Here is a 16,053-nt window from a genome sequence, read left to right as displayed (position 1 = left end):
AACCGCCCTCTCGATTTTCAAAGCAGTCACATGTCCGCTAAGCTGTGGAGGGTACCCGTTTAATTAACTTGATCATGAATCATTCGAGGTGACAGCTGATCACTTGTTTCCACAGATGTACTTAATCTTCAAGGGTGCAGCGTTGGATCAATGCGTGATCACACCCGGGCATCTAACAGAGCCGTTTATTGTACTTTATGAATGTATATGTCAGCTGGAACACTAGGTTGTATTGTATGGCGATGGTTCCACACGACAGCATGGAGTGAGCGGAGGCCGTGGAGAGCGCCACTCTTTCAAACCGGTTCATCAGCCTCGTATGTTTCTTGGACGGGACGCGTTAACCGCCGTCCACAAAGCATAACATGCTACCGCTCTCCTGGTCCACTCTTTTGTTTGAACAAGTCTAATGTGGTCTGCACTCTCTAACGTTCGCCTTGCTTTAGGTGCAAGTGCGTTCGACACAGAGACGTCAATGTCAGAACGAGAGGCTGCCATTTTCAGCTGAATGTTTTCCAAAGAGCAGGAAAAGAAGCCCCTGGAATCGCTAACTGAGCCACTTTTCCTCTGAAACATGAGTCATGAATCTCAGCCGCTTCACAAATCCAGAGACTCGAGGACACCATCTCATGGGCGACAAACGGAACAGCATCCATTCCGCCTCGTCTGCTTTCTGCTACATGTGATCCATCTTGGAGTATCGTACAATCTCACCTCCTTTCCTGAAAGCACGTCCCCAGATGTCACGGCCTCCACACTGCCTTTGATGTAACCTGAATGAAGCGATTGTGCCTCGCAAACAGCCCCATCTCTTGTGGCGGAGTGTGGACTAATAACAAACTGTGAAATGGATGAAAGCGAGATCAGGCCGTCTGTAAAATCCTCACCAACTTTCTCCTAATCTCCCCCTCTCGGATAATTCGTCTGCGGCCCTGCCAACTTTAAGCCCGGGCTCAACAAAAGGGGAGCAAATAAAAATAATGAGGAGCATGATATGAGGGGAAACAAAGAAAGAGATTAGAGCTCTTTGAGGTCGGTGTTTGATTTAATCTCGCTGCCGGTTTGTTTGCGATGCTTTCCCAGAATGAAGCGATTATGTTGATCTTGATGAGGAGGAAGGAGCTGGACAGAAAGTGCCCCATCACTGCTGTTGGGTGGAGTTCGTTGATCCGTCAGGGGCAGTAGTGGTTCAAGTCAAGGGTCGAGGGTTCAAGCTCCAGCCCGATCAAACTGGCTCTGTTGGGCCCCTGAATAAGACTCCAACTCTATCTGCTCTCTGCTTTCAAGAGAAACAATTTACTATTTCTTTATGGACAAGTTGTAAACCAGAAGCAATCTGTTTGTCTTTTTGCCATCCTGTCGACATTTAGCTCCTGTAAAATTGCTGCACTTCATCTTATTCATGGCAGCTGCAGATCTTTGGAACATATGTTGGCAACGCAGCACCTGTCCATTTAAAACTGAATTTATTTTGAAACCAGTAAGGATTTATTAACCAATCCTTCCATTGTACGAGGCTCCCCGATCAACTAGAGATGAAACCTGCCTTGATAGAGGGGAATAAACAGCAGTTGAAGGGATTTTTCTCAACTTTGCGCACATATTTTGGGGAATCCACTGAAATGACAGGACTGATATCAATCTTTCTAACTTTTATATCTACAAAACCACAACGCAAGGCATAAATGTTTCACAACCGAAGGAATAGTTGATTATTTTGGGAAGATAAAGTGACTTTTTATGAAGTGTGAAGATGAAGTCAAGATGTATTTAATGTAACTTGCTGTAAACAGTGCGGCAGGAGAAATGGTTTCCCCGTCTTTGCAACATTCCAGGAGTTCTACTGACGTAAGGCCACACTGAGCTCCTCAGATAAGATCGTCTTGGCTACGTTGCCGGTCTCAGCTCTGCGCCAGGTCATCGTGCTCCTCTAGGTTTTCTCTTGGCTTCAGAAGTCCATCTCAGCACAATTTACGAGCTTTGATGAATGTTGTTTCAGCGCTGACGCTCTTGTTCCTGGTACTTTTCTGTAAGTCTAGTGCTGTGAAAATGCCCCATCGCCCTTTGAGACATCATTTGTAAAGTGACTCATCTTTGTTATTTTAATATTCTTGGGTCATGCTTATGGGTTTATTTCACAATAGCAGTGGGGGAAGAGAGGAAATACGGGGAAACACAGCAGGGGAATCGAAACAGGCACTTTCTCCCAACAGCCTCACAACGTCATGCTTCATCTCGCCTTCAGGACAGTTCAAGATGGACGCACATGATATAGATGGACCTTTGTTGTTTGTCTGTACTGCTTGGACTCACAGATGTTTCAGATACGTTTAGGGCTTTAAAGCTGTGGTAGGTAAAATTCGGAAACATGCAAAAACACAAAGAACTGCTTGAACAGCTTTTTTCGTGATGAATTGTAAAGGTGTGGATGGACAAGAATCTTCTTGTATAGTCTTTCTTTGTGACAAGCTTTTGTTGTGAGCACCATTTGTTTTCGCAAATAGACCTTGCAGGTTCAACATTGTCACAAATTTTGGGCTGCACCTAAACGTCCACTTAGACCCTTGCAACAACCAACCACATTCTAATTAGCTAAACAATAAAATGAGCTTATTCAGAAATAGTTTTGATTGTGTTATTTTTATTAAGTTGAAATACTCATGACAGATATTTCTTTTTTTTGGCAGTATTTCAAATTTTATATGGAAAGTAACAAATTGTATCACTTTCAGCTACATTACCATTACAAAAACATCTCACAGAAGTGTGTTAATTCCAGATCACATGACCTGCTCCACATGATGTCATTTCCTCCTGAAGAAAAGACTGGCCAGACTCCAAGGCTTTCTGAGTTATTTAATATAAAGTAGTGTGTGAGTCAAGTGTGGATTTATGGCATGTCAACAGGTTTACTACAATATCTTTATAGATAACTTTCAATTTCAATTTTACTCAATTGTATATATAATATTTAGAGGAATATTTCTGTAAAAATGCCATGTGGTGTTTGGTTGTTGATTTTAGACCTGAAAACAGAAAAAATGTCAACTATGATGCAAAAAGTCCCACAATTATATATTGACTCAACTAGCCTTAAAGGTCAACATTGATTGTGACTTCACACAGGGTTTGGATCCCAGCTTCCAAGTCCTCCACTTGATCTAAAGTTCCAAGACTTTGTTGAAAACTGAGCCAGGAGGAGGTGCTGAAGAAGTCTAGTTACCCCTCAGACCACCGCCATTACAATGTGCTGAGAGGTTAGTGTGGAGTTTTTACCCAAAGATGCCGAAGAATTCCTGCCTACTCCAGCTTTATCCAGTCTGGTTTGGCAGTCGTTCGTCAAGAATTTGTTTCAACACCTATCTAAAGCCACAAATTGTCAAATTCTCTTTCTCTGACTTGAACAAAAGAGCTATAATTAATCAGCTTGGGAGATGTTGGCAGGCTGTTTATTTAACTTTGGACACTGCCAGGCTCGCTGTTTCTTCTCCTGACTTCAGCTGGACAGATGTGAGATTGGCGTGACTCCTCTTGTCTGTCTCCCAAAATCCTGAACTGTTCCTTTAGCGGCCCGTATAAAGCCCTGGTAAATGATTAGTCAGGTATTAGGAGAGCTGAATCTTCAGACTCACTCACACCTCTCAGAGTATCTTTCTCAGGCCCGAAGACAGAGTGAACCTCCTGACCCTGTTTTCCAGCGAAGGAGGCCGGACGGTCCCCACATCAATAAAGGAAACACTTATGGTTGGAGTCAGGATGATACAGCGTCTGGGATTTGCGGCGAGTAAGCGAGGCGCAAGAATCTAGCTGGATCCCTTTGCCGGTCGCCCCGTTGCTACGGCAACCTGCTTTTGTTTAGCGCTCAGCAGATTCGGATCCTGACGGCGGTTTTTCGTGGGGATTTGTGGATTTGAGAGCGCTGGATATGGAGCGAGATACTAGAAATTATAAAGTGTGAGACTTTTGGTTGGAGAGGGTTTGTGTGTGTGTGTGTGTGTGTGTGTGTGTGTGTGTGTGTGTGTGTGTGTGTGTGTGTGTGTGTGTGTGTGTGTGTGTGTGTGTGTGTGTGTGTGTCGCTGCACACTTGTCAAGCCGTAGATCACTCTTTCCTTCCACTTGCTTTATCCCTCTCTCTCTCACTCTCTCTCTTAGCACACAGTTTTTTCTCCTCTGCAAACACAGGCTTTCCCAGGGAGGCTGGAGCGAGGCTTGATTTACTGTACAGTGGAATTATGGGAAGGGGAAAGCTTCCCGAGCACAAGGTGGCCGAGGCGAGGCTTTGCCACACTGGAAAAAATACCCCTCTCAAAACAAGGAAAAAAAACTTATTTCAAGAAACTTTTACCTTGAAATAAGTGAAAAAATCTGCCAATAAAACAAGTGAAAAATGGCTTGGTAAGATTTCTTGAAATAAAATGCGATATTTAGAATATTGAGATCTTAAAATTAGCGGGGAAAACTTATTTTAAGCTCTATTTTACCAGGATTGTCAAGCTTAGGTGTCTTAAAATAAACCAGATATGCTTAAGTAATAGAAGAAGCAGTTTTTCACTCAAAAATAGATTTTTGCTTTCATGTAACCTCCTAATTTGCGATGTGTTAACCCTCCTGCTATCTTCATTTACGGGAAGCAAAAAATATTGTTTCCTTGTCTGAAAATAATCCAAAAAATCAGCAAAAAAATTCTCCAAATTTCTGAAAATTTGCAAAACCTTCAGGAAGAAAATTCCAATAATTCCTTAAAATTTTTATTTTTAAAAAATCCCCCAAATTTGGCAAGAAAATTCTTGTAAATATTTTCAAAAAATAAGTAAAAATCTTAAAAAAAATCCTAAAAATATCTAAAGTTATTACATATATATCAGCGAAATTCGCTGGATTTTGGCTGATTTTTTTGTGAATGTTCTTAAGAAACATTTTTAACATTTCTTTTTTCCACCAAAAAATGTTCAAAAATTTCCCAAAAATGTTGAAAATGTGGACATCAGAAGTTTCACTGTAAAATTTTTTTTTTCCCCCCACATTTTTAAACTTTAAAACGGGTCAATTTGACCTGCAGGACGACACGAGGGTTAAACTTATTTTGAGTTTTCTTGCAAAATTCAACTCAAGATAATTTCAAGATTCTTTGACATGCGTTGCCTTAAAACAAGTCCCTCCATCTGCAGAAATGTCACTTGTTAAGTGAATTTATCTTAAATCAAGTGGGATGAGACATTTTGACTAAAAATAAGACAAATAGACTTGGTAAGATTTGGAGTTTTTGCAGTGCAGCCACCGTTTTCTTGATGCTGCTGCTGCTGGTTTATGAATCCTGCAGATGGGGATGATTTGTCTCCTCCAGGGGGAAAGCTTTTGACTGACACGCATTGTCGCCCGTGTGGAGATCAAAACGCTGGACGGGCGTCAAACACCCGGCGAAGGCCAAACTCTGCGGCGGCGTGCAGAAAGAGAAATAAAGAGAGAAGAGCGTCTGTCAGCAGTGCGGATCCACGGACCGTGCTGTGGTCGGCTGTGAGGTCCCAGTGACCTGGTCCTGCTGGAGAGCTGGGCCTCAATGCTGGCTCTGGCCTTGACCAGCAGAGGAGAACATGATACTTAAATCATTTATAATTAGCTCCTTCCTTCTGCTTAACAACACATGAAGATAAATGGCTTCCAAGAATTTTTCCAAATGGAAATAGTTGGTTTGGAATTAGAAGCTAGAACATGGTCTACAAGCCCCGTATTGTAGTGGTTCGCTCTCTCTCTGGCTGACACAACTTTTCCCTCTACTTCTTTAACCATCGTGTTGTCCAACCAAAAGTTTTACTGAAATATATATATAATCACTTTAGATATTTTTAGGATTTTTTTGGAAGCTTTTTAGTCATTTTTTGAAAATATTTACAAGAATTTTCTTGCCAAATTTGGGTGTTTTTTTTTTTTTTTTTACAGTAAAACTTTTAAGGAAAATTTTTAAGGAATTATTGGAATTTTCTTCCTGAAGGTTTTGCAGATTTTCAGACATTTGGGATTTTTTTGCTGAATTTTTTGGATTTTTTTCAGACAAGGAAGCAATATTTTTTGGTGCCCATAAATAAAGACAACAGGAGGGTTAATACATCTCAAATTAGGAGGTTACATGGAAGTAAAAATCTATTTTTGAGTGAAAAACTGCTATTTTTTTTAGCACGTCTGGTTTATTTTAAGACACCTAAGCTTGACAATCCTGGTAAAATATAGCTTAAAATCAGTTTTCCCAGCTAATTTTAAGATCTCAATATTCTAAATATCACATCTTATTTCAAGAAATCTGACCAAACCATTTTTCACTTGTTCTATTGGCAGATTTTTTTCACTTATTTCAAGGTAAAAGTTCCTTGAAATAAGTTTCTTTCTTGTTTTGAGAGGAGAATTTTTTCCAGTGTAAGGGAAACTTATAAGGAATTATTGGAATTTTCTTCCTGAATGCTTTGCATATTTTCAGAAATTTAGGAAATTTTTGCTGAATTTTTAGATTTTTTTCAGACAAGGAAACAATATTTTTTGGTGCCCATAAATAAAGACAACAGGAGGGTTAAGATCTTTACCATCTCTGGAATGTAAAACGCAGAGGCGCCCTCATGAAAATAAATGTTTATTTCTTTACATAATACATTATACACACCAGTAAATGTCCCAGTGGACGCTCACTAACCCGACTACATGGTGATTTTCTGTGTTGATCTCATGTACAGAGTTTACTCTACACAGGTCAAATGTCCGGTCACGTCTCTGCATGTACAATGGTGGAAAAAGTTGTCAGACACCCCGTGCATTTGTGAAATATTGCAAAAAGAATCACTCTTAGGTCTTCAAGTGCAATCTCTATTAGTATAGTCACAGCCAAAATACTAAACAAATCCTACAAAAGGCATTAAAAACTGAAAATTGATGAAGAAATTTTGAGTATTGGGTCATTTTGGTACCAGTGATCCTCTAATGAAGGTCGTACTTTTTCATAAAAGACGCAATTTTTGTTGCCGTGCTTCGTGTCTATATAAACCAGCACATTTGAAAGTTCTACAGAATCTACAGTGTGAAAGGCTTGTGAGGAACATGCCAGTCAGGATTAGAGCTCTACTGCTGCTAATGGCAAGACTACTAAATATTAATTTGATGATGTGATGGTTTATTCATTTTTTTGTCCAGGTTTGAACACATTCTCTGTTATTTGCTGACTTTGAAAACTGAAACTGAAACTGTCAAGAATACAGTTATTCTTGTAAACAATAAACCAAAAAATATATAATTTGTATTTGTTTGTGTCTGTCTAATGCAGGCACACCTTTCGAAACCCCAGAAAAGATTTTTCCAAAAATATTTCATGCTAATATTTGAGATTGTGTCAAATTTTAAGGGTGTCTGAAAGCTTCTTTTCCACCAATGTATAACTTTCTCATCTCTGTTCCTGGTTTTAAGATGAGCTGAGCTTCTCCAAGGCGCTGTGGAGAGTCTTCAGGTCTTCTCTCATCTGGCTCAGGGCATTTTGGATCTTCCTGGGCTGATCCAGAACCTCCACGCTGCAGGTAAAGGGGTCGTAGCGGACTGCAAAGGGCCGCTTGATGTTGGCAGAGTATTTCCTACGGAAACAGATGAAGGCAAAGGTGAAAATGTGCTCAGGGACAAACAACATTAAGTGACCAGAACTGCCTTAGTGCTTGTGTTAAATAAGTCAGAAAGCCTTGCAGTCTGGCCAGTCTTTGCTTCAGGAGGAAATGACATCATGTGGAGCAGGTCATGTGATCTGGAATTAACACACTTCCTTGAGAGGTGTTTTTGTAATGGTAACTTAGTGAAAGTGATACAATTAGTTATTTTACATAAAAAATTTAATATACTGCCAAAAAATATAAATATCTGTCATGATTATCTCAACTAAATAAAAAGAACACAATCAAGACTATTCTTGAATCAGCTCATTTTATTATTGTTTAGCTAATTAGAAGGTGGTTGTTATTAAATTCGGACGGTTATTTAGTTGATATTTTAGTGATATCCAGTCATTTTTTAAATTAAAAACCAAGACACAAAATGACAAAAACGAGACAAATATCCCAGTTTTAACCTTATATCTGGTTGTCTTTTCCAATTGAGTGGCATGTCACAGATAATCAGATCAACCAACACTTTTTACGAAAGCAATTTTACAGTTAAACGTTTATTGACCCTCAAAGTTTTATTGAGTAAAACTGAATGCAAATTAGTTCTAAAAACACCACTCAGGAGCTTTAGTTCCCATTTTACCCAGAATGTGTATTTCAAATGGGTACTTCAGTAATTCAGATGGGATTATAGCAGTTACAATGCAGAAAATGCAATTAAGAAAGAGAAAAACTGCATTTTCTTTCAACAACTAGGTGTGTTTCTTTTAAATATTTCATTTTGTAAATGTAAATTCTGCAAACCAAATGACTGTAAATGTTAGAAACTGTCTTAACTCTTCATTTTGAAGTTTCGATGCAACAATAATCATCGCTGAGTAATACCTCAGCTTGATCTTTGCGTCCTCAAAGCTCTCGGACACGAAGTAAACGGGCTGGTAGGTCTGGTCCTGGTAGGGCTGCACCGCCGTCTCCTCGGGGCTGAAGGGTTTGTACTCTGGTTCGTTTGACAGAGCGTACTGGGAAGACACGTCGAAGGATGTTAGAGAAAACTCAGGAAAACCTCTGTGCATGTGTGAAAGTAGAGAACACACTCACAACCAGCTCTCCGTAAGAGGAGAGCAGTCCAGCGCCGTAAGCTTTCACCGCTCCATTCTGCTTACAGAGGCCGAACTCCACAGTAAACCAGTACAGCTACAGAGAGGTCAACAAGAACAGGCTGATTCAGAGGTTTTAAATCATCTGGAGCGTCAACATCAGCTGCAGTTGTTTACTTTAGCCACTAGATGGCGCTGTAGGACTGCATGACTGTCAAAATTACAACTCTCGGTCTTTGTTGCAGCTTCAAATCTTCTATAAATCCTACCGTTGACAGTTTCTCAATGTCCTCATCTGAAGCTCCAAGTGAGGCAAGTCCAATCTCCTGGAAACATTCAAAATAACAACAATTAAAAAAAAAAACACGCATGCACAGGAAGAACATGCAAACTCCATGCAGAAAGACGTCATTTTGTGTCTCGGTTTTTTGTCATTTTGTGTCTCGTTTTTGTTGTTTTTTGTCTCACTTTTGTCATTTTATGTCTTAGTTTTGTCGTTTCATGTCTCGTTTATGTCTCGGTTTTGTCATTTTGTGTCTCGTTTTTGTTTTCTGTCTCATTTTTGTCATTTTATGTCTTAGTTTTGTTGTTTCGTGTCTCAGTTTTTTCATTTTGAGTCTCGTTTTTGTTGTTTTGTCTCGGTTTTGTTGTTTCCTGTCTTGTTTTTGTTATTTCCTGCCTCAATTTTGTCATTTTATGACTCAGTTTTGTCATTTTCTGCCTCGTTTTTGTCATTTTGTGTATCGGTTTTGTCATTTCGTGTCTTGTTTTTGTCATTTTGTGTCTCAATTTGATCGTTTTCTGTCTCGTTTTTGTCATTTTGTGTCTCGATTTTGTCATTTTGTGTCTGGTTTTTGTCATTTTGTGTCTGGTTTTGTCATTTTGTGTCTCGGTTTTGTCATTTTCGTCTTGTTTTTGTCGTTTTCTGTCTCGTTTTTGTCATTTTGTGTCACGTTTTTGTCATATTGTGTCTGGATTTTGTTGTTTCGTGTCTCGTTTTTGTCAGTTTGTATCTTGGTTTTGTTGTTTCGTGTCTCTTTTTTGTAATTTTGTGTCTCGGCTTTGTCATTTCGTGTCTCTTTTTTGTGATTTTGTGTTTCGGCTTTGTCGTTTCATGTCTCGTTTATGTCTCGGTTTTGTCATTTTGTGTATCTGCCATGTTGATTTTAGGCCTGAAAACAGCAAAAAATGTCAACTATGATACAAAAAGTCCTGCAATTATACATTGACCCCCCAGGTTCAGGCCGGGACGCAAACCAGGGATCTTCTAGCTGCAAGGCGACAGTGCTAATCACTGAGCTACTGTGCAACCTACATGGAATATGCCAGATCAATCAATCAAAATAAAGTGCATAATTACCTGGGAAAACTGGGCAAATTCTTTATCTGCCAGCATGGGAATATGGCCGAGTAGTTCATGACAGCAGTCTCTGTCGGAGCAGATCGAACCGAATGAGTAAAACAAAAAGCAGCTAAATGCATAAATGAATGAGTTTGCAGCCAGAGGATATAGACTCACGGTTCAGGGGAGTGCATGGGTGCAGAGGAGTGTCGGATGTACTGAGTGCACTGAAACACCCTGAAGGCCAAACTGGCGAGGAAATCTCTGGCTGACAGCAGGCCGGCGACTGGACGCAGCTGGAAACCAGTTTTCTCTAAAGGAGGACAGACAGGTCCTATTTAGTGTAGTCCTGTAGTTAAATGAGGCAGGTTTATTATTATTTAAAGAACAAGGAAATACAAAGAGTTTCACATATGGAAATATCAACTCAAAGGTAACTAAGCATACTGAAGTAACATAAGTTGCTCCATATTAGCTAAAGTTGCTCTATATTCATTAAAGTTACTCTATATTAGCTAAAGTTGCTGTATATTGAAGTTGCTCTATATTAATTAAAGTTGCTTTATATTAGTTAAAATTGCTCTATGTTAAAGTTGCTCTGTATTAGTTAAAGTTGCTCTGTTAGATAAAGTTGCTCTATATTAGTTAAAGTTGCTCTATGTTAGTTAAAGTTGCTCTATGTTAGTTAAAGTTGCTCTATATTCATTAAAGTTGCTCTATATTAGCTAAAGTTGCTGTATATTGAAGTTGCTCTATGTTAATTTAAGTTGCTTTGTATTAGTTAAAATTGCTCTATGTTAAAGTTGCTCTGTATTAGTTAAAGTTGCTCTGTTAGATAAAGTTGCTCTATATTAGTTAAAGTTGCTCTGTATTAGTTAAAGTTGCTCTATGTTAGTTAAAGTTGCTCTATATTCATTAAAGTTGCTCTATATTAGCTAAAGTTGCTGTATATTGAAGTTGCTCTATGTTAATTTAAGTTGCTTTGTATTAGTTAAAATTGCTCTATGTTAAAGTTGCTCTATATTAGTTAAAGTTGTTCTGTATTAGTTAAAGTTGCTCTGTTAGATAAAGTTGCTCTATATTAGTTAAAGTTGCTCTATATTAGTTAAAGTTGCTTTATATTAGTTAAAGTTGCTCTGTATTAGTTAAAGTTGCTCTGTATTAGTTAAAGTTGCTCTATATTAGTTAAAGTTGCTCTATGTTAGTTAAAGTTGCTCTATGTTAGTTAAAGTTGCTCTATGTTAGTTAAAGTTGCTCTATATTAACTTATTTTGATATTATTGGTTAAAGTTCCTCTACATTAAAGTTGCCCTAAAGGAGTTAAAGTTGCTGTATGTTATGGTATATATTATGCTTGTATTCGTGATATATGATAATAAAATGAGCATCTTTAGGTTTTGGAATGTTGGGAGGTAATTCTAATGGGTATACAGTATTTTTCAATTTTTATGGCCTCTCTTTGTTGTCGACAGAAGTCTTTCTTGATTTTCTGTCTGATTTAAGAGAAACATTTCATGATTTTGCCTTTCAACTGTTGGATTTTAAACACCAGAACCTCACATTTCTTCATTTTCTATCTCCTTTAGAGTGTAAATAACAGCAGACACTTTTCTACCAGCTGAAATCTCTCCTGATTCTGTTCTTTCTCACCTTTCAGGAAGGCAGAGATCTCTCGGAGCTGAGGGATTTGTTCGTCCCCATAGCCGCACTCCTTCTCCAGCTGCTGCAGGCCGTCCAGGAACTGTCTGCAGGCCAGACTGGGGTAAATACTGCGCAGCTGCTGGTAAACCTGCCGCCTTTAAACACAGCCACACCGTAGTATCAGTGCACTGAAATCATCTTCCCACAATGCATCACCATCAATAAAGCTGCTCTCACCATGTTGAGATTTCCTCTGCTGTGTACTCCACGGTGGGCAGCGGCTCTCCTCTGCAGCAGAAAACACTCATTTAGACACATTTATGTAGAATATTTCACTGATAATCAGAGTTCATATATACAGTCATGAAAAAAATGATCAGACCACCCTTGTTTTCTTTAACTTCTTGTTCATTTTAATGTCTGGTACCACTAAAGGTACATTACCTGAAGAATACAATGAACAACATTGTATTCCCATGATATATAAGAGGACATTTCATGTCATCAGCAGCGCATGCAAAGGCCTAGAGTAGTTTCCTGCTGACATTCAAGCTGTAGCACAACTCAGAAGTTGTCAGCTCTCACATAATGCCTAAAACTAAAGAATTATGTGAAGCCACAAAGGCAGCCATCTTGACACTGCTGGAAATTGACATGAGTGAGAGACAGGTAGTGAAGAAACTGAAGATCTCCAAGACAGCTGTTCATTACACCAAGAAAAAACAAGCCCAACATGGTTCTACCAAACTGCTAGCTGGTCAGGAAACGTTTTTCTACCCACCAGATGACGTCACTCATCTGTTCCTGTGTCAGGAATCGTCCTCAGACCTCCAGTGACCTTAAAAATGAATGGACACTGTGGAGAAATGTGACTTGTTCAGCAAGGACAGTTGGAAACCGACTTCTTGAAGCTGGTCTGAAGTCACACAGGAGGAAGAAGCCTTCATCAAGGAAAGGCAGAGGAAAGCCTGGTTACTGTTTGCTGGGATCACAAGGATTGGACTGTTGATGATTGGACTAAGGTTCTCTTCAGGGATGAATCCAGTTTTCAGTTGATGTCCACTACAGCCAACTTACTGGTTAGGAGGAAGCCTGGAGAAGCTACAAACCAGACTGTCTGCCCCTACAGTAAAACATGGGGGTGGATCAGTGACCATCTGGGGTAGTTTCAGTCTGGGTGGAACAGGGCAAATGAACCAGGTCATGTACAGGACTACTCTAGAAAACAGTCTTCTTCCATCAGCTGGAAAACTCTTTCCTGCCTCCAGTGACTGGATTTTCCAACAAGGCAAGGTCAGTTAAAGCCTGGATGGAGAACCAGAACATTAGAACCATGCCTTGGCTGCTCAATCACCAGATCTAAATCCAGCTGAAAACCTGTGGAAAATCATCAAACCCTAAATGGAAAACCACAAACCCAAAAACAAAGCAAATTAGTTAGAATTAGTGCAACAGGAATGGGCTGCTGTGACAGCAGAACAATGTGAGAAGCTGGTGGAGAGCAGCCAAGATGCATGGATGCAGTCATCAGAAACAATGGTTATGAATCAGTACTAACTCCTGTGTGGATCATGGGACTAAAACATATAGAAAAGAAGACATGGGATCCTAAAAGCTGTTTTTGGCAGAACAATGCCATAGATATTGATGGAGGAACTGAAGAGATTTTGGTTATTATCAAGAAAAACATGGAAAATGTCTGATATCAGCTCTGAAATTAAACTCTTATGAGCTATTTTTGTTGTTATCATTATATTTGTCCAAACAAATGTACCTTTAGTTGTACCAGGCATTAAAATGAACAGGAAATTGAAAAAAACAAGGCTGGTCTAATCATTTTTTTCCATGACTGTATATATCAGAGTTTATTTTTGAGTTGTGACTCACTGTTTGTATCTGAAGGCCAGCTCAGAGATGGCAGCCCGTCTTTTTCTGTACTCTGAATCGTTGTATCCCTGCAAAAAAAAAAAAAAGTTAAATGATGGTAAATGGGTTTTATTTATCCTTAAGTATAACGCTGCAGGAGATTTCTAAAAACTCACCGGATGGTCCTGGTCCATGTCCGGATCAAATTTGGTTATTAGCATGTTGCATCTGTCGAGGTCTTTTATCTGTCGGGGAAACCAGGGAACTGTGAAAAGAAAGAAGATTAATTAGGCTGCATGTTATTACCAGAACTAAAAGGATCATTCAGCGGCTAAATGAGGCCCGAGACAATATGAAATGTTAATAACGGAGACAATAAAATCAGGTGCTTGCCCTTTTCCTCCGGTATGGAGCGGACATCATCAGCTACTCTCTTCAGAGAGTTGATGAACACGTCCAGGTCGGAGCTGTGAACTTCACACTTCATGAAGAACTCCAGGTCAGTCGTGCTGTTCTTCGACTTCCTGCCTGGTCGACTCTCGATGTGGAGGAGTTTGGCTTCAAACGTCTTAAAGGGTTCAAAGATGAGATGTCAAAGAGGACAAAATCAACACCTGCTGCTCTTTTCTTCATGTTTCTCCTCTTGCTTTTCACTGCTTTGATGCTGAAGTCAAGCTTTTGCCTCAAAGAATGATCTTGTAGTTCAGTTTTTGTCATTATTCTGAAGAAATATTAATTTCTAAATGTCCACATGGCATGTCCATCATTTAAAAAGAGTTTTATCCTGTTATTTTCTCTCTTCCGATGCACATTTATTGTGACGCTTACAGAGACTGTTTTAACAATCAATTGATCAGCAGATCTTTTAATATAGGGACTACAAAGCTAAAAATCAGGTGATGCATTCAGGGACATTTTCCTCAATAATTAAATTCCCAAACACCAAAAACAGGATTGGAGACTCAGATTGAAGAAAAAAAAGGGGATTGCTGCCCTGGTTCTCAAGTGCTGTTAGAAATAAATGTAGAAAATACACTATCAAGTTCTCATCTACTGATATTTAAGGAAATATATCAGTAAATATATAAGTGAAGATGAAAAATCCCACTTCCTATGTTGTTAATTCATCCACGTGTAAATAAAGGGTCTTCAAGTTTAAAATCTGACTCGCTCGGATCTTGAAATGTGGAGTAAATTAACTGAATTCATATTTTCTGGTGCTGTTGAAGCATTCAGTAATTTCTGACCTATAGCTTTAATTTGAAATGCACTAAATTTAAAAATAAAATCTACTTAAAATATCCCAAATATAGAATATTTCACTACGTTAAAATATTTAGATTTTTATTAGGTATTTTACTGAACCCTGTAAGACCCAAATATAGAAAAAATGTAGCAAAACAATTAGCAAAAATGCAGAAAATGAGCAAAAATAATATATATAATAAATAATAAATAATAATAATAATAATAATAATAATAATAATAATAATAATAATAATAAAAATGAAACTGATGTTGTATTTCTGCAACAGTGGGTTTTACAGGGTTAATGTAGCCTTTTCAGTGTGTAATTGTTCTCTCTGTAGTATTTTCACTGACGCGTTTTTGAAGTTTACATCATAAAAATGATGCAAATATGTTAATAAGATGAGTTGAAAGCAGCTTCGCTTTACTCCTCAAATGAACAACTTGCCTGCAAAACCTGTGATTATATTAAAAAAAATCACTCATAATTAATTTTAATTGTCTCTAAAACACGACCGTATAAATAGTGACATAAATATACGATAATTAAACACACGGGACATTTTTTCTGCAGTCCTGGAACACTTTCTGCTCATTCTGACTTTCCCTGGACTATTTTTCCAATGCGCTTTTTAGAGGCTTACCTCAAATATTTTGCCCGTTTTGAAGAACCCTGCGTTCTTGCCCCCGCTGAGGGCGAACAGGACGTTCACGGTGACTCTGCCCTGCTTCTCCTCGAACACGAAGCCGTCTCCGTACCGGGAGGGCCCCGGGGAGCCCGACGAGCCGCTGCGCTCCCGCCGAGCATCCTCGATCAGACTCTGCTTCCTGCCGCCGAACGTCTGCGTCCCTCCGTCCGTCTTCATGTGCTTGGAGAGCGCTCAGAGGCTGGAGGACGGAGAGGGACCAGGATGGAGGATGGAGGACGGAGGATGGAGGTTGTGTGTCTCCATCCCACACCGGGCATCCTTTAAATAGGCCGATCACAGGCTGCTTGGAGGGGAGTTGCGCAAGTGCCACATGTGCGTCTGGCTTTTTTGGGGAGCAGTTTTGCGTCATGATACTTTTTCTATTAATGGAGCAAAAATAGCCCACTTTGACCTGAAGCACAGAGGAGCATTCAAGCAAAAACCCCGCTGTAGATTACATAAATGTTATATATTCCTCATTCTAAAATGTTTATTAAAACACTGAGCTGCCTTTTTATTAGATTAGCACGAATAAATCAACAACC

General features: G+C 39.2%; 1 protein-coding gene across 1 annotated transcript; it reads right to left on the bottom strand.

Moving 5' to 3' along the window:
• Positions 1-6,603: 6,603 nt before the first annotated feature.
• th2 (tyrosine hydroxylase 2) lies at positions 6,604-15,843 on the bottom strand. The gene is made up of 12 exons (XM_023296419.3): positions 15,464-15,843; positions 13,965-14,139; positions 13,748-13,836; positions 13,593-13,660; positions 11,943-11,993; positions 11,715-11,860; positions 10,242-10,377; positions 10,083-10,152; positions 8,992-9,048; positions 8,724-8,819; positions 8,511-8,644; positions 6,604-7,604 (listed from the first exon to the last, which is right to left on the bottom strand). Exons 1-12 carry the CDS (start codon positions 15,683-15,685, stop codon positions 7,439-7,441), a joined length of 1,410 nt encoding a protein of 469 aa, XP_023152187.1. The 5' UTR covers positions 15,686-15,843; the 3' UTR covers positions 6,604-7,438.
• Between the last annotated feature and the right edge of the window lie 210 nt (positions 15,844-16,053).

This window comes from Amphiprion ocellaris, chromosome 21 (assembly GCF_022539595.1).
Source record: "Amphiprion ocellaris isolate individual 3 ecotype Okinawa chromosome 21, ASM2253959v1, whole genome shotgun sequence".
In the NCBI taxonomy this organism is placed as follows: Eukaryota; Metazoa; Chordata; class Actinopteri; family Pomacentridae; genus Amphiprion; species Amphiprion ocellaris.
This window is presented reverse-complemented; position numbering and strand designations above follow the sequence as displayed.